At 42.0% G+C, this 25,440-nt stretch overlaps 1 protein-coding gene across 1 annotated transcript in view; it reads left to right on the forward strand.

Moving 5' to 3' along the window:
• Positions 1-25,440, forward strand: part of LOC101652384 (netrin receptor DCC) — a 363,431-nt gene that overhangs the window by 207,631 nt on the left and 130,360 nt on the right. Inside the window, exons 9-11 of the mRNA XM_045296053.1 lie at positions 5,764-5,996; positions 11,023-11,161; positions 18,661-18,768. Coding sequence (XP_045151988.1) covers positions 5,764-5,996; positions 11,023-11,161; positions 18,661-18,768 — 480 coding nt within the window. The remainder of the gene's footprint in view (positions 1-5,763; positions 5,997-11,022; positions 11,162-18,660; positions 18,769-25,440) is intronic.

Genomic DNA, 25,440 nt, shown 5'->3' on the forward strand with positions numbered 1-25,440 from the left:
GGGAAGGCATGGCTTTAGAGGATACGGGTGTCTCTCCTCTCCCCAGAACATCACCCTTTGGGGCAGCGGCCTTCACATCATTGAAATGTAGACAAGAGGGTGCCCGTACAAAGCCTGCGCATGCTCAAATGGAACCCCGCTCTCTACAGAGGGCCCTTCTAGCTAAGCCAACCAGGACAAACTGCTCTTCCGAGGTGACTGTGCATCAGGCTGAGTCACACAGATGGCCACTTCCCGAGCTGGGCTTGCGGGTTGCTCCCATTCGAGCCCAGAACCAGTGGGCAGGAAAGGATCGCCTGCTTCAAGGGCACTTCACCTCGAGGAATTCCTTCTTGAGTTAGGCTCTGCCTACCGGCAAGAGGAGCCCTGGCAGTGATGTAGTGATTCCTTGGACTACGATCCAAAAGGTCAGCTGTTTGAGACCAATAGCTGCCCCATGAGAAAGATGGGGCTTTCTACTCCCATAAAGAGTTACCGTCTCGGAGTCCTACAGGGGCAGTCCCACCCTGCCCTGTGGCGTTGCTTTGAGTCAGTATCGACTTGATGGCCGTGAGGCTTGTTTTGTTTGTGTTTTGGGGCCTCTATGCAAGACTTGAGGGAAACGGGCTCAAAAGCCCGAGAACTGCATGGATAGAAATGCAGGCTATACCTGGAGGCTCTTGAGGCTTCTGTGATCTCTGTCACTAGCTAGTCTGGGTTGACTCCAAAAATGGACTAAGACATACCTTTGTGGAACTGTGTAGTGTCTCGGGAGAGCGCCATGAACAGTTGCCCTGCTCAGACATGTGTCTGAAATCGGAAAGCAATAGGAAAACGATCCCATCTCTTTCATTTCGGCTTTAGACCCACCCACCTCCCAAATTCTACAACCTTCAACCCTCCTTTAACACACAAGCCATATTGTCTTAATCAAACCGAAAGATTTGAGGACAGGGTCAGATGGAGAAGCTTAGAGAGCATGAAGAGGTATCTGCCGCCGCCACAAATCCTGAGGGACAGAAATAAAAGGAAATCAGATAAATCGCGGGACTGTTCACATGTGCATGAACTTTGTGCGGCGTGGTTCTCAAGTCTGCAAATCCCATCAACAAACTATCTTGAGAGTGCAGGTGTGGGAATCCAGTCCCACCACACCCTAGCTTGATTGATTCCAACCAGGGTTTCCCAGAAGGTAAGGTTGTTATTTTGGACTCTCTCGGAGTCTTTGGCCGTTGGCTTTGAAGAATGTGATCGGATCTAAAGCGGTTCACGAAATTTTGGATACATGCCAATATCGACGTTTTCCTTTGGAGAGAGTATGTAGCTTCCAGTGAGTCACCAAACGGTCCTGCACGTCCCTCCAAAGGGTCAGAAGCGTTCCTCTGGAGAGTATTTATTATAAAACATGCCATCTGCTAATCCAGAGAGATGACGCCTCAGAGGCCCAGGTGGGAAACCACGAGAGAGCATGAGGAGTGGATGTCCAGGATTGTCATTTCCCTCATTCTCTAGCTTCACCAGCAACAAGGTTGTCTCAAAGATGCCCGACCCCTCTGACAGGACCAGTGCTCTCCATACGTTTCATTCAGCAAGCCATCTCTGTTTTACTTGTTATAAAAGATACTGACTTTGGACTTGTGATCAAGGCACAAGAAATTATTCTACAACCAGCCTTTACTTAAAAAAAAACAACACGCCTCCACTTACTTCAAATCAAGTTCAAAAGACAGAGTCACCGACATGTCAAATGAAAGAAGTCAGTTGACTAGAAATTATTCGCAGCAGAGGTAGTGTTCGACCCCTGCCATCAAGTCCCTTCCAACTCCTAGTGAGCCTACAGACAGAGAATAGAATGGCCCGAGTTGCTCCTGCAGTCTGACAGGTGCATTCAAACTACTGACTTTGGGGTTCACAGCCCAGCTCGTAATCCACTACACCACCAGGGCTCCTTAGTGGATGTAATAGAGAAGTTCGACTACATTGCTCAGAAAGAACCAATCATAGCAGTATCAACTTCTTTCCTGTTAGCATTTGCTGTCAATCTTTAATCCTCAGCTTGCAGCATGTCCAGATTGGTTTCTAAATGGCAGTGACCCCAGAGATACCTTTAATATGACTCTTATCCTAATTAAGCTGAGAAATTAAATAATATCAGAGGTTGGAACTCATGTGAAGAGGCAGCTGGTAAACCAATAAGGAATTGGAGAGACATGCATCAAACCAGACCCTAAAAAAAAAAGCACACATACTTTACCAAATATGGCAGATTTATTATATTGTGTTTTTAAAGTGATAAAGAGAACAAAAAAAATGGATAAGCAGAAATGAAGGTTCAAGTTTACAGAGAAATACCTTCAATAGGTGCGCTGTAGTGTCACATCAAAAGCATTCTCTGTTTCTAAGTTTCTGCAAAGCATTCTGAGTAGCAGCTTGCAGAAAGGGCCAGAATAAAGAAAATAAACACTATCACAAAGGCAATAAGTGGATCACACTAGAGAAAGCCTTGGGCTATGATGTGCTCCACGTGCCCGGGCTCATAGAGTCTGGTGCACTTTGGGGCCCTACCTCACACCACACAGATCAGCACTCAAGCTGTTGGAAGATCCGCCAGGTCAAGTGGGTTAACGAGTTTCACTGTGGCTGTAAAGACTCTCATTTCTTGTTTTGAGAATGCCTCATTCTGACGATCAGGAAGAGGAGAGAGACAGGAGACTAATGAAGTGTGTCATTTGTATTTCTATGTTCTCTAATATTTGACCAAGGCTGTAATGAGTTACAACCCAGATGTAAATGTGCATTATTATTTGTAGAGCCTAGAGGGAACTTTAGCACATCAACTGAAAATTGGTTGGTTCTTCCCAAAACAACTATTAGGAACTGGAATAGCTTTCTCTTTTTAGCAAAAGGTGTGAGGCTGTATTTTGTCGTGTTTTGTTTTTTTAACTTTGTTTTTTTTCTGTTCTGCTTGCACCTCTGGACATGATCCCTAAAAATCCACAGCCAGCAAAGCACCTGGCCAGGAGGGTGGGCGAGGGTAGAGGACATGGAAGGAAGGGCCCAACCCAGAACAACCAAGTGCAGCTAGGTTTCCAGAAGAAAGAAGATGTTTTTCTTTCAATGTCTCCTTCTGACAGAAGGAAAATTGGCCAAAATAAGTATCGCATACATAGTTTTAGAGCAGCAATGCCTACGAGAATGTTCTGCTTTGATGGACACACTCTATGTGTACATTACTCAGTGCACTTGGCACTTACTCCCATGTGGCCGTACCATAACCAAAACAAAGCCTACTGTCATTGAATGGATGCCTTCAAGCTCTTGAAATAGGCTAGTGCAGCAGAGATACTTTGATATTTAATTTTAATTAACTCAAAGTTAAATAGTCCATGTGACTAGTAGTTATATGGACTAGATAGCACAGCTTTAAAAGAAGTCATGAATGAAATGGTAGTCTTATCTTTAATAAATACATATATATGTATATGTATGTATGTGTATATATATATATTCCATAAAAGATACAGGAGATAATTGGCCAAGGATAGAAATGTCTGAATTACATAAATCCATGGATCAAACCAGCAAACAGCCTTGCTTGAAATTTGAGGGAAGTGTTATGGATCTGACTTCACATAAATAAATCAATCATCCTATAAAATAGACTACTCTGAAATCTAGGAGGAGCGGGATTGAGTATTACTATTTCTTGAAGTAGAAATACTTGTACTTTTCAAAAACCTTTAGGGGTAGCTATGAAAGACCATAAAGTTCAGGTGCATTTGTTAAGCTAAGAAATAACCAATCAGATAGCCCACTTATCAAAACAAAACAAAACAAAACAAAGCAAACATTGCTATCAGATCATAGCATCCCTTCAGGACAGGTAGATGTGGCCCATGGGGCTTCCAAGTTTCAGCTCTCTCCAGACACTGTCACATCTTTTGCCTGTGAAATGGTTGATGAGTTTGAACTCTAGACCCTTCAATCAGCAGCCCGATTCATGGCCATGGCACCATCAGAACTTCCTAACCTGCTAACAGCATTCCAGAAACATGCCTGGAATTCCCACTTCTGTCCGCATGTGTGTGTCCCTTTTCTTGGAATGTCACCAGGAATCCAAACGAGTGCCGCGAGACAGCACTGCCTCATTTGGGCAGAACTCTTAGCCCCAGTCCACCAAGCTGACCCATGATTGGGAACCCTGGAGGTGGCCGTGTCCGCAGTGCCCCCTTGATCACTTCATAATCCATTGGGGTTTAAAGGAACTGTAATAATAATAATAATAATAATAATAATAATAACTTTTTAAAAGACATTAAAGGAGATACGGAAGCCTCAGCTCCATCATTAAATTTTAAACACACATTTCTCTTCCCCTCTCTCCCTCTTTCTCTCTTCCTTTCTTTGTTCTGCTTTTGTTTCCTGGGTTTCGTTTTTCTTTCTTTTTCTTCCCTTCAAAGACCACAGCCCAGTAAACTACTAAATAATTCATTGGAAAACAGAGCACTGAATAGGTGAGAGGCATTTGAAATACCGTGGACAAAGTGAAGTAATCATCAAAACCAGCCAGCAGTCGCTCGGCTTTGAACTCTGCCGTTTAAAAAAAATAAAGTCTGTATGTACACAACTGCAGATAGCATGACATGGTAGTAGGTCGTCTCTCCCCAAATGTCATCATGGGCACGGCCGCCGAGCGTCTGCTCTGCTGGTGGGAGTCCCATTGCATCGTATGGAGGTAGGGTTTTAAAGTGGATCTGCCTTAAAAAGTAGCAAACAAAATAGTCCACATCAGACCCTGAGTCTGGTCACCCCAAATGCTTCTCCTCGGATTCTAACGGCCTCCGGGGTCAGCAGAGAGAATTTGCTGGAAAGCTCACATGATGCAGATTTTGATTATGGTGGGATCAAAGCACACGCATTCCTCCCTGCCAACTTCAGCAATCTCCAATAATATAATGTCTCCACCGAGCTTGACAAGATTGGGGGAAGGAAAGTCGAATATATAAATGCCTGAAGACAAACCCGTACTAATGACTCAGTGTGGATGTAGGCCCTATTGGACACTTGGGTACTTTCTCTAAGCGATTCCCACCTAAGGAGGTCTGCCCTTCAAGGTCCTACCAGAAATCTAGTTATGAACTATGTGACCCCTGTGGATTATGTCATTTTGGCTAAATGGAACCACACCTGTCCACAGCACCAAGGAGTGCTTTGTTCTCCATGTGTTTCTCGTGTCAAAACATGCATGCGGACTTAGCGTAAGCTATGAGACCAGTAGACAAGCTGAATCTAGAGAGAGGAGAAAAAAAGGTACTAATTACATTGGTATTTATTTCTTTATAGGAGGAAATTAATCAAATACTCCCCCAAAAGGCAGTTGCTAGTTTAAGTTATTTTGATCAAGCTGACCACTTCTGACTTGTTCTTTTAAGAAACAATGTGCAGCGTTCCCAGAAATGGACTCAAAATATATAGCTTGAAGTGACAGCCAAGTGGATGAAAATCACTCTAAAGAAATGAGTGACGTGGAGGACTGAGAAAAAAAAAAAAAAAAAGAAATGAGTGACTTGTACAAAATATTCAGTTATTTTTGCAACAGAGAAATACAATTTCTAATGTGTTTTCCGATGGAATTAATTGCATTTTTTTCTGTTCTTCTCATGTTCCCTTTCATCATTGTTGCCATGCATTTAACTCATTGTGATGTGTTACCACTGATATTTATTTTTTGACTTTTCTTTGCATATTTCTTTGTTTGTTTCATTTGGTGGGTTTTGAACCCAGATCCCACTGACCCCGTTGATTATTATCCTTTGCTTGATGATTTCCCCACCTCCGTCCCAGATATCTCCACCCCCATGCTCCCACCAGTAGGTGTACAGGCTGTGGCTCTTACCCATGATGCCGTGAGGGTCAGCTGGGCAGACAACTCTGTCCCTAAGAATCAGAAAACGTCTGATGTGCGACTTTACACTGTCCGGTGGAGGACCAGCTTTTCTGCAAGTGCGAAATACAAGGTGAAGTTCTCATTGATGGTGTGCAATTTTAAATGAGCTGTGATTTGTTTAACACGTTGTTTTAAAGGTGGCCTGGACTGCCATGAGTCATTTCGCTTCAGTGACACTGAATGCAAAAACAAAGCATTCTAATAACCCAATGTCTAAAATTAGCATGAGAATAATTGTGTCTTAGGAAATAATTCTGTGGCAAGGAGAAAAAACATCAAGAGCTGCAAAATGTTATTTGAATTCCACCAGATGCTGGTTTTGTATAAATGATGTGGTTCTGTATAAGGGAGTGTCATTTTCTGCTGAAAATAGCAGGGCTCGACATTCATTGTCTGGGTAGATTTTAAGGTTCCCTTTTTCCTTTGGGATCTAGATTGATGCCAATGGCAGCCCTGCCAGTGTCACAGAGACCTGTGTTGCAAGGAGTATCTGTCTGGGAATACATGTCTTGAAGATAATTTGTTTAAATCTTTATAGCTGCCTTAGAAAACACAGATGCCATTACCATCCACATCCATGTTTAAACTTGAAGTACCCTTGTGCCGTAAAAAAAACAAAACCAACCTACAATTCACACTCCCCTTTAACAAATCTGAATCAGCCCTCTCATTCCTGTCCCCATCATCACCATCTCACCTGTTCTCCAGAGCTCAGTGTTATTGTTGTTGTTGTTGTGTACCATCAAGTCAATTCTGACTCAGAGAGACCATATGTGACCGTGTAGAGTTGCCCAAAGGAATGTCTTAGGGTGTAATCTGTAGTTTCAGAAGGCAGATCACCATATCTTCTTGTTTACAGAGCCACTGCTTGTAAGGACCAGCTGAGTATTTAATATGACATCACCAAGACACCTTTAGATGCCCCCTCCCCGCAAAGAAACAACCACAATGCCAAACCCACAGTCACGGAGTAGATTCCAACTCATAGCAACTGTTCAAGACTGAGTAGGACTTCTCTTTAGGCTATCTGAGACCATCGAATCTGTATGAGAGCTGACAGCCTTGTCTTGCTCCTGCAGAGCCCCTGGAGCATTAGAACCATTGATATTTCAGTTAGCAGCCCAGTGACTAACCCACAGCAATACCAGGGCTCCTTAAGAGCGCCCCAGAGGTACATATTTAGTTCATATCCTTCAACTTCAGCATTCCCAGCAAGTAGTTATCTACTGGGCCATTGGATGACATTGTAAGCTTACCATAATATCAGTAGCTACAGATATAGATTGTAGAAGAAGACTTAGTTCAAGAAGTGCGAATCAAATACCTACAGTATATCTAGAACTATGCTAAATTGTAGTCTATTTTGAAATAAACATGGTTCAGCGATTGTTTCTTAGTATGTTATCTACAATTTTGTATTGAATTATGTACACTAAGTTCCATAGATATACTTGAAATAATTCCTAAGTTATTCAATGGATACCTGTGAAAACAAGAGAGTAAATATCACTCAGTACCCAAGAAATCAAGTCAGGATCTTCATGCCCTTCTACACCCATCCTCTTTATCCCTCGCCTATGGTAGTGTTCAGGGAGGTTTGGGATGTCCTGATACTCTAGTTCATATTCATTTCACTGAAGCACCTTGGAGGTTAATCAAGCCTCACACCACTGGTTACTTGGAGAGATAAAATATCCTTTGGGAATTTCCGACTCCAAAGACACTGACAAGGTAGCAAAAACCCAACGACAATTTTCTAAGTCTTCCTCCTCCTCCTTTCTGTACCCACGTTGGATATGATTCTAGTGCCTTTCTACTTTGGAACTGCATAAAATTCACATTTCATCATAAATCAGATTTTTAGTCGAAACCATTTAAAAGGCAGTTTTCTCTGGTACTGCTGCCCTGCTAGGTCAGGTATTTGGAAAAACTCTCCAGGCAAGTCCAAATAGTATCATTGATATAAGATATGCTGAAAGTACCCCATCCATCTCCTTACAGTATTAGATTTAAAACTCAGCAAAGCTATAAATAAAGATAACATTATCAGATAAGACAACCAATGAAACATATGAGAGCATTAAAAAAAGCAATCTCTCTATATAGAGAGATTGTCCAATTCTAAGTTTACTTTCAAAAGATGACTTTCTCCACTTTAAAAATGTTATGCTCATAATGACTGTACTTTGGAGGTGCATTCGTCCTGCAGGATGGTCGGGACTACTTTGCCAGAGTGGGGACTCTTCTGAAGGACAATGATTGTTCTCTGCAGAATGGTCTGAGTTCCAAAATGTCTTGAGGCAAATTATTTTAGCTGAATTGTTAGTGAGGCTGACCCAGGATTATTGAGTCTCACTGAGAAGGTCTTTAAAGTGAGACCCAGCACCAACAACCCTGGTATTCTTAGTAATGGCTAATTTCTCTTATGGTTTGAAGTTTGAGACTAGGAAAATGAAATAAATATATGTTTGAAACGGTTTCTCTCCTTACAATGTTTTCTGATCTCCAGTTTTCAATTTCCACTACACACTGTGCATCCATTCTCTGGGAAGAAGAAGGCTTTGTTGGAGAGAATCATTTAGGAAAAATAGCAAGGCTAAATCAAGAACATATCTGTCTCATTGGAAAGAAATGAAAAACATTTACATTTTATAAATGATAGTAATAGGTATCTTTGAATGTACAGTTTGTCCTTTTTGAACCATTGTCTCATATATAAGCATACCCCCCAGAGCTTTATGGGGTAGAAAGATGCCCACGATACAGGGGAGAATGGGGAAATACATAAATGATGCTCAGTGTTGCTCAGTAGTAGATCTTGCTACATCATGTCATGCCAATTAACCTGCCCAACTGAATTTTTCTCATCTATGGGTTAGGAATAGTCACTCCTGCCTTAAAAGTAATAAGTAAGACTACGCCATTGTGTAAGTATTGGTTGCATGGCTTGACAAAAGTGCCCCGTTCAACTAAATGGAATTACATTCACCTGGTTTCTATCATCATTGCATTGTATAAACAGGAAGATGGAATGCCACCAATCCAAACATGAAGGGAGTGGGTGGGCAGCTAGTTTGTAAAATGCTGTCTGAAATATCCCATTTTGCCGTACGTCTTTTTCCGACAGGACTTCGCGTGAAGGAGTCCGCGTCCACTTCATCGAGTGTCATTTCAAGCAGCAATCCACACATTCATATTTTGATTTTCAAAAATGCTCCATTAACGTTCCAGATCAAAAAGAATTATTTTCTGCAGGGTTTTATAGAGCATCGAGAATCAGTCTCAGCCATCAAGATGCTTCCAGCTAGGTGTGGAAATTAAAATTATACCTAGCATGGGAAAATGGATGAACTATCATAGATAATATATATTTCATGCTTACTCTGGGCCAACCACTGTATGTTCTCTAAATTATCTTAGTCCTTGAACAATGCCATGCACTCAGGACCAAGGTAATCCTCATTTTACAGATAAGCAAATTGAGAGCTAGGGTGGTCTCACCTTAACATTCTACACTTACAAGAAATAATTGGTCTTGGGTTTGAAAAGTATCTCTAGATTTGTTTTATGAAAAGAGGATACTTCCCATGAAATCTCAGAGAATCCTCAATAAAGTCATAGCGTTTATACTAGAACCACTTATTTATAGAATTCAAGTGTGTCCTTGCAGAGAACAAACAGAATAGTACTGTGAAGAGCAGTGGTCAGTGGCCTCCTACATGCCAGTGGTGTCTGTCCCCAGAGAGACTGGTTCTACTCTCTTTCTTGAAGCAGTTCTCAAATCTTGTTTCCTTTACTTAAAAACCACCTTCATTTCTTAGGCTCAGAGAACGATCACACAGGAGGGTAAAATTGAAAGTTATGTATCAGCATTTCAAAGTTCAGCTGCCCACCCCCAACCCCACAATATGCTTTCTGTTTTGGTTGATGAAATTCTTTCTTCCTGAGCCTATAAATTATTCTCATGTTTATGTAGGACATGCATTTTTACAGCTATCCTCTACGAAGAACGATTGATAGATGTTTAGGAGATAATCACTTGAATTGGAAAAGTGGGCTCCCCATTAACATTATTAGTGGAGTTAAATATTTATTTGATGCTGTAATGAAATGTTTTTCATTGCTATACTAAGAAGGATTAATAGTGGAATAAAACGAAGATACCATACTAGAGTAGTGAGTGAGAAAGTAGATATGACACACAGGTAGATCTAGTAGATCACATGCAGTAAATAAAAAAAGGGAAAGTAAATAGTTAATTGTTAAAAATCAGAATTGATATACCAAGCATAAATTGATATTAAAAAAAACATAACTTGTCTCAAAGTAACCTGCTCCTGTAGAAAATGTCTATGAACCTGGGAAATCCTATGCATTTTCTTCAGAGCCATTTTAATCTTTGGAATAAATAAAGATAAGTGACTTGCTATGAAAATTTCCTTAGCATTTTGTTGAAAAGACAGAATAAATGCAGAAGATTCAAATTCATACTGTCATTATTTTGCATAGTAATGTAATTATGTCGTATTTATCAAATTTGCCATTCCTTTCCTGATCAATTGCTCCAGTGATCATCCAGTGTTTCACATAAAATGCATTTTTTAGACATGGGAAAATTAAAATCCTAATGAATTACCTTTGTTACCAAAGACACAATGACAATAACAAGAATAATAAATACAACACATGTAACATTGAACTACACTGAAATATATATTTGGGATATTATATTTTCACTGGAATCCGTGCAGACAAGCTCAAAATTGGAATTCCCAAAAGGAAATGGGAGTTGTGCTGTCACTGCAGTTGTCGTCTCACTTGGGAAAATGAGTCAGTTTGAGGGCCCTTTGGAACAACTTCACATTTACATCTACTGTTACTATCCTGGAGGAACATTCAGTCAGCTTACTCTGGTTGGCCTCAAGAAGGTGTGGCCTTCCCTTCCAGGTCTTTGATAACTAACCCCTTTTTTTTTCCTGCAATAAATAGTCTAGTAAAAATGTCTCTGATAGCCTTGGTAGTCTTTTTATATGACTCGAATAATCAAGTTGATAGAGTACATTTTTGTTTCTCTTGGCTTTTTCCCACTGGTATAGTCAGAAGACACAACATCTCTGAGTTACACGGCAACAGGCCTCAAACCCAACACCATGTACGAGTTCTCAGTCATGGTGACCAAAAACCGAAGAACGAGCACATGGAGCATGACCGCACATGCCACCACGTATGAAGCAGGTATGTGACCAAGCACTCGTTTGGACATTCGACTTCACTACAAGTGTTTCCTTGGGTCTGTAGAAGTTAAAACACAGGCATACTCAAATGTCTCAGGGACACCTTACCAGGCAAAACAAACAAACAAATAAAATCAAACCGAGAGACTTTCAGGCCGTTTTAACTCATAGAGATCCTATGGGACAGAGTAGAAGTTCCCCGTGAGGCGTCCATGGCTGTCACCTTGACAGAAGCAAACTTCCACATGTTCCCCCTCAGAGCAGCGGTGGGCTCCAGCTTTCTGTTGGCAGTGGGGTGCTTAAGGACTGCATCACCAGGGCTCCTTAATCACAGTGGAGCCTATCCGAAAAATTTTATACTTTATAATTCAAAGAACTTCATACATATTATTATTATTCCAACTCCAAAACGAAGAAAATGAACCTTTGATGCATTAAATGATCTGATCACACTATAAATAAAGAGCTTCCTTAAGTTAACTTGGATCATCTGATTATAAATCATCTTTTTGATATATTTAAGCAAAGACCAATCCACTGAGCTCTAACATTCATTGAAATTGTTCTCCTCCATATATATTAATATCCTTCACACCTGGAGGTGTGATCCTGCTTTAAAACAGGATGTTCTTTACTTACGTGAAGGTGGTCCTTCGAGAGCAGCTTACGGCCTGGACTGATGCCCTTCTCAGCTATCAAAAGAGAGGGATCAGGCGATGATACACACGAAGGGTAGACAGGCAATGCCGCTCCAGACCTTGGAGTACCGAGGGGCTGGCAGACCCCAGAGACTAGGAGAAGGGTCCACGGGAGAAGGAACATGCTCTGAAGATCCGGAGCTGAACTGTTGGCCTCCCGAGCTGTGAGGAACTCCATCGCTGTTCTCTAAAGCCGCGCGTTTAGGATTGCTGCGGTTGCATTATCGCAGCCCTAGCAAACCGACACATATACCGATCCAATTGTCTTTGAGCAAAACTCATGGTAGGTATTTTGAAAGAAATCAATACAACACAAAACACTGCATGACAACTATATTCTAAAGAGTTCTTGTCCTAAAGAACCTGAGTTCTACATGGGAACAGGTGGTCCTGTTTATGCATTGGGGAAAAACAGTACCGTATATACTCGTGTATATGCCGAGTTTTTCAGCACATTTTTCCTGCAGTTTTTGTGGCAAAATGAGGTGCCTTGGCTGATATTCGGGTCGGCTCATACTCGAGTATATATGGTAATACAAGGGACTACAGTTAGGCAATTTGAAATAATTCAAATCTAGAGTGACAAAAGTCACTGTAAATTTTACCAATCACATCATAAATGTAGAGTTTATTACCTCAGCAGAGATGTGGGTTCCTTGGCATTTATAGTTCACTTAATGCAACATCTGGAGAATGTAGGCTTTAACATGTTTCCGTAATTGGTTTTATCATATTTGGAACAAACCAAGCTATACATTTTCAAATTAGAGAAGTCTCAAAATAAAAGCTCTATGTCGATAAAGCTCTTCTTTGTGGATTAACTCGAGTTTCTCTTGTTCTTAGAATGTGTACCATGGTGTGCACTTCTCGTCTATATTCCAAATCCAGTTAGAAGGTGCATTGTGAATATGTGTTCATTTCCTGTGGGCCCTTCTCTTCTAATGAGCTTTCTAGTTGGCCTGATTTACGTCACCATCCTCCTTCCGACTTCGCATGGTTTGCGCCCATTGCCTCTTCCTCCCAGGATCCTGTCCTGAAAGCCCAAATTCCAGCCTCCTAGAAAGAATGGCAACAGCTGAATGAGCTATCTGCTGAGGGGAGAACAAAAGGTCTCTCTCTTTCTTGTTAAAGGGAGATGAAAGGAGTTAAATGTAACACATTTGGTCTTCCCTGAATGAAATCGGAGTAATACTTTTAACACATAATAATTTTCCTGTAGTGCCAGCAAATTCATTCAATGTTCTCCTTCATACACGTAGAGTGCACACCAATGTCCAAGTTGATAAATGCACCGTATGGATTTCTCATCAACTGTCTAGCCTTAGAGGGACACCAGTGGTGAGACCCATTGCTGATAAAAAGATATTATCTTGAAATGTGGTTCGAAATGTGGTTCGTAGAAAGGGCAGTTGTCAAATCGGATAATGATCCAGACAAAGGTGTAAATAGCCTACGGAGAAGATCCCTGGGTGATGATGAGAAGCAAGAAGTAATTCACAAGTGTCTGCCGGTTTTGCCACTGTGAGAAGGGAATAAAGTGAATGAAATCGTTTGTAAGGTTGGTTTCCACATCTACAATCATGTAAAGAGTGTACAGGGGTGCATTACTATGCCCTGGTGCTGAAACTGCTCATGATAAAGATAACCATGGCTGGACAATGCTTGAAATGAAATATTTCATTTGTCCATGTCATAAGTCTGCTAAATATAAATAACTTAAAATAACTGGAAGGACACTGGGTAGCTTAAAGAATTTAAAAGTCCAATATCAGAGAAACGAGAAAGCAAGAGTCCTGCACTCTGAACTAGAGATGAGACAAGATAGGAACACCACCCCCCACCCCCCACCCCCGCCCCTATGTGCCTGTTGTGGCCGTGGAAGGAAGCTCCTTGTTTTCCTCCTGGCCTCAAGATGTAATTTCCCAAGAGAGGGCATCTGATCGGCATTTCTTGAGTCATGTGGGCACACAACTTAAAGAGAGAATGGGGCAAATACCATAAAACTATCAATTTTGCTCCTATCAAGTCCACATGAAACCGAGTGGAGGTGGTTCCCCAAAGGAAAAAGCAGAGTGCCTCTCTAAAAGACAGGAAAAGAGCACGATGCTGAGCAGTACACGCAACAGAAGTCTACAACTTTCCATACGACAAGTGTTATCTTCCATTCGTGCACTTGCGGAAGAAAGTCAAGTGGAGGGAAAATTGTGTTCAAGCCAGAGAAACTAGTAGGTAGTGTGTTTTTTTTTTCTAGTGGATTTTATATGATGTTCAATTGTAGTTGGGAAGGACTTGAACTAGCATTTGGTATAAAACGAAATGAATTACAGGCTTTAGCTTTGAGAGAATTATAATACAGCAAAGTAGAAGAAGAAAAGAATACCTGAAGTTCAGTCTTAGGAGTATGGAGCAACAGAAACCCAAGCAAATAGCTCAAAGGACCTAATTCTCTCTGGAGAAATGAGAAAAAGTTTCGCACAGGAGGGGATATTTGAGCTGTGGCCTGGGTGGCTCATTGCCCCACCAGAAACTTCCAGATGACAGGAATAGCACGTTCAGGCACACACAGCATCAATTTCCCCCAACCACACCTGATTCCCTCAAACAATCCAACCCTCTTCATTTGGCTGCTTCAAAATAAACATCTATTTGAATTTTTCCACAGTTAAGAGGAAAGAGCCTATTTTGAGTAGAGATGAAGACTGATCATTTCAAATTACATCCATAATCTCAAAAATCTTATGTTTGATATAATAACCCAGGCAAATTTGTAAATGTATTTTACTTTCTTATCGAGACTAGAAAATATTTTGAATTAACTAATTTTTTTATTTTAAAATTAACTCCTTATGAGACTGTTTCAGCTCTGTGGTCTGGCTACATCAAATCTGCTTTTCTTACAAGAAAGCCCCTGAGCTAGGGATTTCCTCCACTTCATTTAGCACAGAAATGTGTCCTCTTGACAGAGATCAACTGCACTTGACCAGCAATTGTTTGCTTGCTGTTTCCCGCTGCTTCTCTTCCTCTTCCCTGTATTCTCTTTCCCCTTTTCGTTCTCTTCTCCCCCTTCTCTTGTTCTCTTTTTTCTTGTTTGTTTAAAAGTTGTCATTGCAATCACATGTCACTTTTGTTTGCTTTGAATCCTAGTGGCTTTAAAAAAGGCACCAAACCCAAACCAAACTCACTGTTATTGAGTGGATGCCAACTCACAATGACCCTATAGGACAGGGTAAAATGGCCACGTGTTTCCAAGACTGAAACTGTTTAAGGGAGTAGAGAGCCACTTCTTCTTCCCACTGAGCAGCTGGTGGTTTCAAACTGCCGATCCTTCCGACTGCAACCCAATACATAACCACGAAGCTACCAGGGCTCCCTTGTAAGAAAAAAGACATTGGACATAAAATAGTCTGAAAAATGGGAATGATTGGTTTTCCCTACATTTGGTCTTATATGTGGGATGCCATTCAAAATAGTGATTGAAACCAGAGAGTTGATAATGCTCAGATTCCACACAATAGACCACAGGAGGAGCATCATGGGAAAGCAGAGAGAGTGAGGATGAATTTTGAAGGAGGACTAGGTTTTGCCTCCCTTGCCTTTTGGTACTCAAGCATTCCTACCTCAAGATAAAAAAAAAATTCTTCCAGAGCCCAACCATAAAATTCAAACATTGCCTGGCTATCAAAAGATATAGTATTTGGAGTCTTAAAAGCTTGAAGTTAAACAAGTGGCCATCTAGCTCAGAAGCAAAAGAGCCCACATGGAAGAAGCACACCAGCCTGTGTAATCACATGGTGCCAAAGGGATCAGTTATCAGGCATCAAAGAACAAAAAATCATATCATTGTATGCTCACCTCCCTGATATGATTGCTGAAGACAAATGGGTGCATAAGCAAATGTGGTGAAGAAAGCTGATGATGCTCGGCTATCAAAAGATATAGCGTCTGGGGTCTTAAAGGCTTGAAGGTAAACAAGTGTCCATCTAGCTCAGAAGCAACAAAGCCCACATGGAAAAAGCGCACCAGCTTGGGCGACCATGAGGTGTCGAAGGGATCAGGTATCAGGCATCATCAGAACAAAAAATCTTACCATAGTGAATGAGGGGGATTCTGTGGAGTGGAGACCCAAAGCCCATTTGTAGGTCACTGGACATCTCAGGGAGGAGACGAGCCAGTCAGGATGCGATGTAGCAACGATGAAAAATACAACTTTCCTCTAGTTCCTAAATGCTTCCTCCTCCCCCACTATCATGATCCCAATTCTACCTTACAAATCTGGGTAGACCAGAGGATGTACACTGGTACAGATTGGAACTAGAACTACAGGGGATCCAGGGTGGATGATCCCTTCATGGCCAGTGGTGTGAGTGGTAATACTGGGAGGGTAGAGTGAGAGTGGGTTGGAAAGGGGGAACCGATTACAAGGATCTACATGTGATCTTCCTGTTGGATGGACAATAGAAGAGTGGGTGAGGGGAGACATCGGACAGGGCAAGATATGACAAAATAATAATTTATAAATTATCAAGGGTTCATGAGGGAGGTGGGAACGGGGAGGGAGGGGAAAATGAGAAGCTGATGCCAGAGGCTTAGGTGGAGAGCAACTGTTTTGAGAATTATGAGGGCAATGAATGTACAAATGTGCTTGACACAATGGATGGATGGATGGATGGATTGTGATAAGAGTTATATGAGCCCCTAATAAAGCGATTAAAAAAAACCCAAACATTGATATCAAACTTCATGTAGATGAATGGGATTATGGCTACTAAGCTTGGAGAATTGTGAGCTACCAAGAAGGAAAGCTAACATCACACCAAACCGTATCACTCTTAGTTTGTGTTGAGTTGGCTCTTACTGGGGAGACCCATAGACGACAGAACGATGAACTGTGCATGATCCTGTCCAACCTCCCTGATCATCGGCAGTGAGTGCACTGTGGGGGCCACTGTGGAGTTCCTGCCACCTAAGGGCTCCTTTCCAGAAGTACGTAGAACAACATTCTATCATGATCAGTGGGGTTTCCATGGGCTAATTTTGATAAGTAAACCATTAAGGCTTTCTTCCAAGTCAGTCTTCATCTGAAGTTCTGCTGGCACCTGTGCAATAGAGGTGACCCTGCTTGAGCATTGAAATGTGGGTGGCAAAGCTTCCAGCATGGCAGCAACCTGCCAGCCACCATCAAACCAACTGGCCGACTGGTCTTGTCTTTGCCATGTTGTTGTGAGGTACTGTGGAGGCGGTTCTGATTCAGGAGGACCCTACATACAACGGAACAGAACACTGCCGGGTCGTGCATGTCAGAACAATCCTCACAAGTGTCCTTCTGTTGGGGTGATAGACAGTGAGAAAGCAGGAGTGCGAGAAGCCTGGAAGATATTAGACTGGTTCAGTCAGTTTGCTGCCACCGTTAAAGGATGTTTAGAATTTCATTAAGCACAATATGTGGGGGGAGGGGCGCATGGTGGGAGTAGCTTTTAAGAAGGACAGTTTCATGCCAGAATAATACCAAGGTCTTGATGGATTACTTACCTCCCTATTTTAAAATATTTATTTGACGTGTCTTTAAAAGAAACCTAGTATTTACATAGGAGGAAGATGCAATTTTCTACTCATAAACTATTACAGTCTCGGATGCTCACTGGGGCAGTTCAACCCTGTCCTGTAAGTCAGCATTGACTGGATGGCAGTGAGTGAGTGAGTGAGTGAGTGAGTGAGTGACTCTTTACCTCACCAAGATGTTTTCACCTGAGTTTCAACTACTTTCTTTAGCCTCGAAGGCAATACATCTTCCTTAGGAGTCTAAGAGTTGTAACTAAATGTTGTCTCCTGGAGACAAATCAATCTCATGGAGGATGTATACATTCCCTTGTTTTTAAGATGGTCCTCATATTTGTAGTATAGAGCTCCCTTGAAAATGCCAGCTCTGGGTCCCCCCCCCCCCCATCATCACAGCTTTGGAAGTGCATTAGAGCATACGTTCTGAGCACCCTGTTTCGCAAAAGGGTCTGGGTGGCAGCGGCAGCCCAAATCCATTCGCAGAGTCTCCACATGGATGGTCTCCATTGAACGATTTCTGTGCATTCACCAAGGCTGTAGCGAATCTCACCCTCCGGCAGAGGGCCTGGGTGAGTAGATGGCCTCCATCCGCTCTGGCCAGCCGAAGGAAGGGCAGTCTCTTTCTGAGGGGCTTGCCTCCTCGGTAGGTGCTTGATGGAGGTCACGGTACCGAGGTCAGTACAGAAGGCCACATAGTCAGGAGTCAGGCCCTATCAATTTGACCATGACGGGCCCTCGGTCTGAAGGCCCAGGACCAATCTTGTCGAGCTCTTCTCGTGAGGCACATGTCCCAATCACGATCCCGTCCCTGCCTCTGTCGTCCCACCTGTAACCGGGATGTATTGCTCTACCACCAATAATGCTTCTGTGATAGCTCGCTCCCTGCCTCCCCATTCTATTTATTTCACATCTTAGTTCTGAACCCTCAGATGCCCTTCCAGCCTCGTGCACGTGGCTCCCCCCTCCGTTGATGTGCGTGTCTTGGTGCCTTGTCTTTCAAGGCTTCCTACTCCATTCAAGACGACGGTTTCTCTTGTGCCCCAAAAGAGAAGTCACTCAGCTTCCACGGAAAAGCACCACCTTTGTTTTTTTCTTTTCTATTTTTGTTTCCAACCCTCGACATCAATTATACATGGTAAAATAAGCATGCTCCATTTCATGACTGATTGTGTCAGCGCCATGATGGAAAGTTCCAGCAGGGTCGGTTTGCTTTCACTGACGAGGCCCTGTCTGTCTCATCCCGTAGCCCCGACCTCTGCCCCCAAGGATTTGACAGTCATCACTCGAGAAGGGAAGCCGCGTGCTGTCATCGTGAGCTGGCAGCCTCCCCTGGAAGCCAATGGGAAAATTACTGGTAAGCATCTCAGCTGCATTTCCCAGCTTTGCTCAGCCTTGGCCTTGGCTGTGTACTTCTCGTGCTGGGCAAGCCTTTTGTGTTCCCTTTTCTCTCTAAGCATCTCCTTGGACCCCCAGACCCTCTCAGATTGCTTCCCTTTAACAGCCCCCTCCCCACCCACCCCCACCCCCACTGACTGGAGTTCTCTTTATGGTGCATGTAAATCCACACAGAGACATATTTCCTTCAAGTTACCTATCTATATTTAAATTATGATGGCCCCTTTGCTTTGCCCTCTGGGCCGCACTTGGGCCACCTTCTAATGGAGTGCCCCGAGCAGAGACAAGGAACCCGAAGGCAGTTGTTTGGCCGTTATGAAGCACAAAAGACATCTCATGAGTGCATAGTTTAGCAGGGCACACAAGAAAGCGGTCTGTCGGGAGTTTCCGCTTTTCACTTAGCTCTCAGCACCTCATTGAAATCATAAGGTTCAGAAAACACTTAATATTGACGGACAGAAATTGAACTTAATGAATATTTCACAGTGACAGACTTTATTTTGCCAAATATTGCTGATAACATCCATGCCTAATTAAAGCATCCTTTAGAAGCCTGTAATGTTAATTTAGTATGAAAAATATAATGGATTTCTATCAAGGATTTTGCATTTAAATGATCACTTTAGGCTTTTAATAGATGTCTCCATAGCATATAATTATTATGAAAAATATTGTACAATTCAGAGTGTGCACATTATAGTCTAATTAACTTGAGCCATTGCATTAGGCACATGTGAGGGCCCTCTTTTCTTCCTTTCTCCCGTACAAGAAGTGAATAGCACTGTTATAAATGACCACAGTGACTCGGGCTTTCAGTGATTCCGAGATAAGCATAGTAGTTCAGATGCTACACTAGTTTTAAGGGGTCTCCTCTCTGAATTTGATCATATGAAAATCCCAAATGTGATGGAAATTTAGGCTGAGGACTTGTTTTCTCTAGGAAATTGCTCTCATTGCAATAGCAAACAGACTTTTTATTCCAGCTGGCAGAAATATGGCATACAGAAAAGGAGCATCAAGTCTTTCCAAGTCTCATCCGCTCGATTGTCAGTGTGCATTTAAGGCCGAGGCTCGCTCATTCCAATGTTCTTGCTCTTTTTTCCCCCTCCTCACAGCGTTTAGTGTTATGATCTGTTCCTGTTTCGGTATGTTGGAAGATTTTGATTTGTTTATATGACTCTTTTATTATGTTATAACCAGTCATTGATATGCATCTGATAAATCAACAGATTGCACGTCTAAGGAGAAAACAGAAGAGAAGTTGTCTAAGTAAAAAGAAATCTGGAGGAAAAACAAAATACACCTTTTTGTAAAGGATACAATCAATCATATCCTACCAAGTTCTCCACTCTCAACTTCAATAAATCTCTTCCAATTGTCACTAGAGCCAACAGAATGTGTTCTCCAATTATGAAAGGAAGCTTATCTTTGTTTTCTAAGGGAAAAAAGGGGGAAGGCTTATGTATATGATGAAATGCAAATTAGTGTGACAACAATATTCTGTCTGTCACCAACCTAGGGGGGGGATCAGAAAACTGTGTCCACATACCTTATTTAGAGTTGCACATTCAACAGGTCCCCAAACTAGAAATCGGTCCACTCACTTACCATGGAAAACTAAAACTAGAGAAGATGATACTTTGTGACCTGTATAGTAGTGATCCATTTTTTAAAAATACAAGATAGAATTATTATTGAGATAGATTGACTCATGGAGAATAAACACAAAGAACCCTTAAGGGGATTTCTGTTCTGTGTTCATTTCATCACTTCAGTCAATAGCATTCAGAGATCAGTATGATAACAGGATAAAATGCTCGACCACTCAATAAGGGTCAACGTTTGTCTACACTCTGCTTCGACTGACATGTACAAAGGGAAACACATGTTCCTTCAGAGTCTGATGGGGCATTTGGGTCCCTCAGTGGCGGGGTGGATGTGTGCCCAAGTCCCCTGGGGATGTCTGCTTTTCTGAGCCTTCACCTGTGTACCGCAGACGAGTGAGGTGGTGAAGCATCCAAGCTTCTGAGATGGATGCTTGAGCAACTCATTCAGCCTCCCTGAGCCTGGCTTTCTCACCTGTAAAATGAGACTAGTAATAGAACCTCTCTCAGAGAATTGTTATAATAAAACGCTGTTAAAAGTGCTCATCAACAAATGAGCTGTTTTTATTCCTCTTTGAAATCTACTTTGGGATGAAGCTTTGCTACTGTGCCTAGCATAGGACCCAGATCATCAGGTTAGAAATAAGTAGGGTCTGTACAAGTAAAGCCTAAGAGAGAAAGAATGAAGAGGTCCAGGTAATTTTGGCTAATTCCAGTGCCTAAATGCTCTGGTCATAAATACAGTTTTAGAACTTAGACTGAGATTTTCTGAAGAAAAAAATGAATCAGGCTCAAAACATATTAAGCATTTATCATAGACTAGGCATTCTATTAAATACTTAGGTACATTTAGTGATCACATATTCCTATTATTTTATTTTTAAATGAAGAGAAGAAGATTTTCTGGGATACACAAATTACCTAAGTTTAAATAAGCAGGAAGTAGCAGAGCTAGGATTTAAAACCCAGGTTCACACACTGTTACATTGGGCTTTTTTTCCTCCAACATATCAGTATTCTACTGGTCTCATCTGTGATTCTCAGGAGATCTCTAATTCAATTGACCTGGGGAGCTTAGTATTTTTTAATGATCCCAAGTGGTTTTAATGTCCAAGCAGGACTGTGAAACATTGGACTTATCAATTGCTAAAGCACTCAGCAGTACAGTATATAAGACCTGGAATCAACATGGAGACAAAGAGAAGCTCAGGCCAGTCATAACTTCAGTGTGTTTATCAGTAGAGTCCAACCCTGAAAATATATTCTCTCTCTGTACAGCATTTGGGAATCTAGTCCGATTCTCCTTTCTTGAAAGCGTCTTCTCTCTTGACTTTTGTAAAGTCACATGACCACTTTTCCTACCTGTTCCCCAGGCTACAGCTTCTCAGTCTTGCTTGTGGCTCTTTCACCTGTCTCTTAAATGTTTCCAAGTGTGCACGTCATGTTAGTGATATGGAGAAAGAAATAGCAATAAGATACTGGCGGTAGCATTTATTAGTTACTCTGTAGAAGATAATGTAGTAGAACCGTCTATGTGGTGTTTTAAAATTGCATTAACTCAGAAGGTAACATCGAGAGAGGCTTACATGAAGCAAGTTACCAGGGTGGCACAGCTAGTGAATGGTAGAGCTCTGGTTTGAGGTCAGGGTTTCTCGAACACACAGCTTGGGATTTTTGATCACTGAGAAGGAGAAAGATGATGCCAAAAAAAAAAAGATGGTGCCTGCTTTCCTCATCAATCTACCAATAAATTCAATTTTCAGAATCAATGATATCCAGATTAGAAGTTCTCGTTAAGTTGAGCCCTTGTTGGTAGGGAGCACACTGGGTCTTCCGAGCACTGAGCCAGCCCACTGCCTTGTGAAAAGAACACAGCAGTGTACGGAAGGAAACGTGGAAAAGGACAGGAGGTTCAACAGATGGATTTGAGCATACTCTGAACACTTTGGTTTTGGAAGACAGCTACCTGAATAGAGTCAAAATGGCAGGTAGATAAAGTTACGTTTTATATGAGCGGGCTTCAAAAAGTTCATAGTAAACTTCTATTATTTGTTCATTCCATTTCTCAAGAATTCTTGAAGCCCCTTCCAATTGTGACACATGTGATTCCAGTGTGTGAGGCCCCCACTAAGTCAACAATGCCAGAGACTCTTACCACTTGTCATAGGAGATAATAGGTCATTCGTTAGCTGGTTGTGGTGCATGACAAATGAAAACAAGTTTGAAAAAGGTGGAGGAAGAGGATAGAGGAAGAAAATTGGACACCGAGGAAAAGAGTCGTAGGTACATAAAGTTAGTGTGAGTAAACACTGAGTTTGTTCCAACCTGTGGTTATGTAGAAATCTGCAAAGTGAAATATTAATGATGGATTTAAGTTGATATAAATATAGAATATTTACACAGCCAAATCATGTTGTACACCTTCTGGACAGCTGACTTGTAGAGGCTGGATGACATGATCTGTTTCTACTCTTCATGCAAGTTCTATCATTTCAGAAGAAGAACAAGAAAAATAGAATCGGGTTTCTTCACATATGTTGGAAAATGGCACAAATATAATTTCAAGGTGTCAGAAGCTGGTGAACGATTGTATCCTCAGCTTCAGCTGCCTGGGAGCAGACTGTCATCTTCAATTGCTTAATTGAATAATTTTTACCTCACCAAAAAAGCATAATGAAGAAAAATATGTTATTCCCATTTGAGAAATGAAGAAAATCTGAAAAGCTTGTAGTTGGCATGTGAAGGGAGCACAATTCTCTAAACTTCCTGGTTCATCATGCACTTTCACCACTCTGTGACAACTTTAACAATTTCATTAAATGCCATGAATGTAAAATGTACATGCTTACTGGATAAGAGATTTCATTCAATGAGTAAGTTTCAATACCTATTGAGTGAAGACTATTTTATTAGGTTCTTTGAGGAATACAAAAGTAATATAAAATATAGCTCATGTTTCAAAAGAATGTTTTCATCCGGTTGAATGGATAAGACATACATATAATAAAACTAAATCAGATCACAGTATCAGGAACGCCTCTTCATTAGACGTGCTTCTTTGGGGACAAGAATGGAGACTGTGGGGCTCGAGGAGATTAGGAGATTTTATTGGAGCCCAGTAATAAATGAGTGCACACCTCCCAAAATGGCTTTCTTCACAAATAATTCACAAGTTCTTTTCAATTTTACCTGCTTTTACTGCTAACCACAGGGAGAACTGATACAATTTTTCTAGGATGCTAACCCAATTTTCTTCTTGGTGTATCTGTGGTCTGTTAGTATGTTATGATGCTCATTTTTGCAATATCAATATCTCAATAAATATATATATAGGAAAGGCTTCAATAAGTTTATGTGAAAAATCTACTGTCTTTCATGACCATCGTCCCTCAAACTTTTGAAGGCCAGCCACGGAGATGCATTTATTTGAGATGTTGGCTTCAGAAACCCTAGGGAGCAATTCGACTTCCCTTGCAGCGTCCCTGTGAGCCAGGACGGACTGGATAGCATGGATTGGGGTTGGAATTTTTTTTGAGCCCCCTTCTTTTCATATGAAATAGCATCTTTTTATAAGCCCTATTGTTTTCTGGTGCCCTAGCGTGGGGACAGATTTGTAGGAGCCTCAGGTACCACAAAGTGAAACACTGCCCAGTGCTATACCATCCTCACCGTTCCTGCCATGTCGGAGCCCTCATTGCAGCCAAGGTACCACGCCATCTGGTTTAGTGCTTTCTTCTTTTCCACTGACCGTGCACGTTCCCAAGATGATGTCCCTTTCCCCGTGCTCTCTCCTGGGAACATGCTCACAGTACCTGAGAAGTCCCCTCAGCCTCACTTCTAAGGAGTATTCTGGCTGTACTTCTTCTGCAACGCAGATATAAACAACAACAAAATAAATCTTCAATTCTGCCTCACAGTGATCTATAGGACAGAGTAGAATTTCCCATTCAGGTTTCTAAGGCTCTGCCATCTTTATGGACACAGACAGCATCCTCCTTTCTGTCTGAAGGAGCGTGGCTGGTGGGCTCAAAGGCCAAGGTTAGCCATCAAGCACATATCCACTGCACCTCCAGGGCTTCGTAGGGCCACCGGAGTGGGGCTGCCTGTTCTGGGTTCTCAACTCCTAAGCAGCCAAATTCACTGTCGTCGAGTGGATTCTGATTCACAGGGATCCTAGAGGACAGAGTAGAACAAGCCCATGTGGGTTTCGGAGATTGTCATTGTTTAGAGGAGTGGAAAAAACTTGCCTTTCATAAGCAGCTGGGCTGGTGGATCCAAACTGCTGGCTTTCTGGTTAGCAGCCCAATTCATAATCACTAGGGAGGGACCAAAAGAAGCATCCTAGGGGGTGTTTGGAAGACATGCATGTGAGGGTCATGACATTCCAAAGTGTGCCTCACTGGGCCTGAAGCCACCGCCCAGTTTCCCAGACTTCCACTGCCCTCCCCAGAGGTCCAGGAGCCTGACTGACTCACTGGGCCTCGAGGGCAGAGCGGACTCCTGGAACCGAATGCAGGACTTGCAGGGCTGGGAGTGGAGCGCTAGAGGCAGCACCATGAGGCAAACTGACTCAGCCCAGGGCGAAGGTGAAGTGGTTAAGCCATGGGGACTCCAGCCACAACCCGGCTCCACCCAGCTTTGTCTCCTCCAATTCTGAGGAGGAAATTGTAACTGGACTCCTCACAGTGGTCTGTGTAGAAGCAAACCTTGGTTTGTATTCTTTCGAGGACCATATCAAATCATGGGTTATTATTATTTGATATACTAGGTAGGTTGCATATAGTTATTCAAAAATATGTATTTGCTTAGCGACAGACTAGTGGAAATGGTATGGAATTCTCAGTATGGCAACAGAGGATCACATCCCAACTTTTCACTACACACTGGGTCACCTTGGGCAATTCCCTCCGCTTTGTGATCTGCGAAAGGAGAGCAGCACGGTCCTGTCCCTTTGCAGAGTTATGACAATAATAAAAAAATGATCATTTACTTTTATACCATTTTAAATGTGCATGACATTGTATACT

This window comes from Echinops telfairi, unplaced genomic scaffold (assembly GCF_000313985.2).
Source record: "Echinops telfairi isolate 266 unplaced genomic scaffold, ASM31398v2 ScPeMD7_7400;HRSCAF=8409, whole genome shotgun sequence".
In the NCBI taxonomy this organism is placed as follows: domain Eukaryota; kingdom Metazoa; phylum Chordata; class Mammalia; order Afrosoricida; family Tenrecidae; genus Echinops; species Echinops telfairi.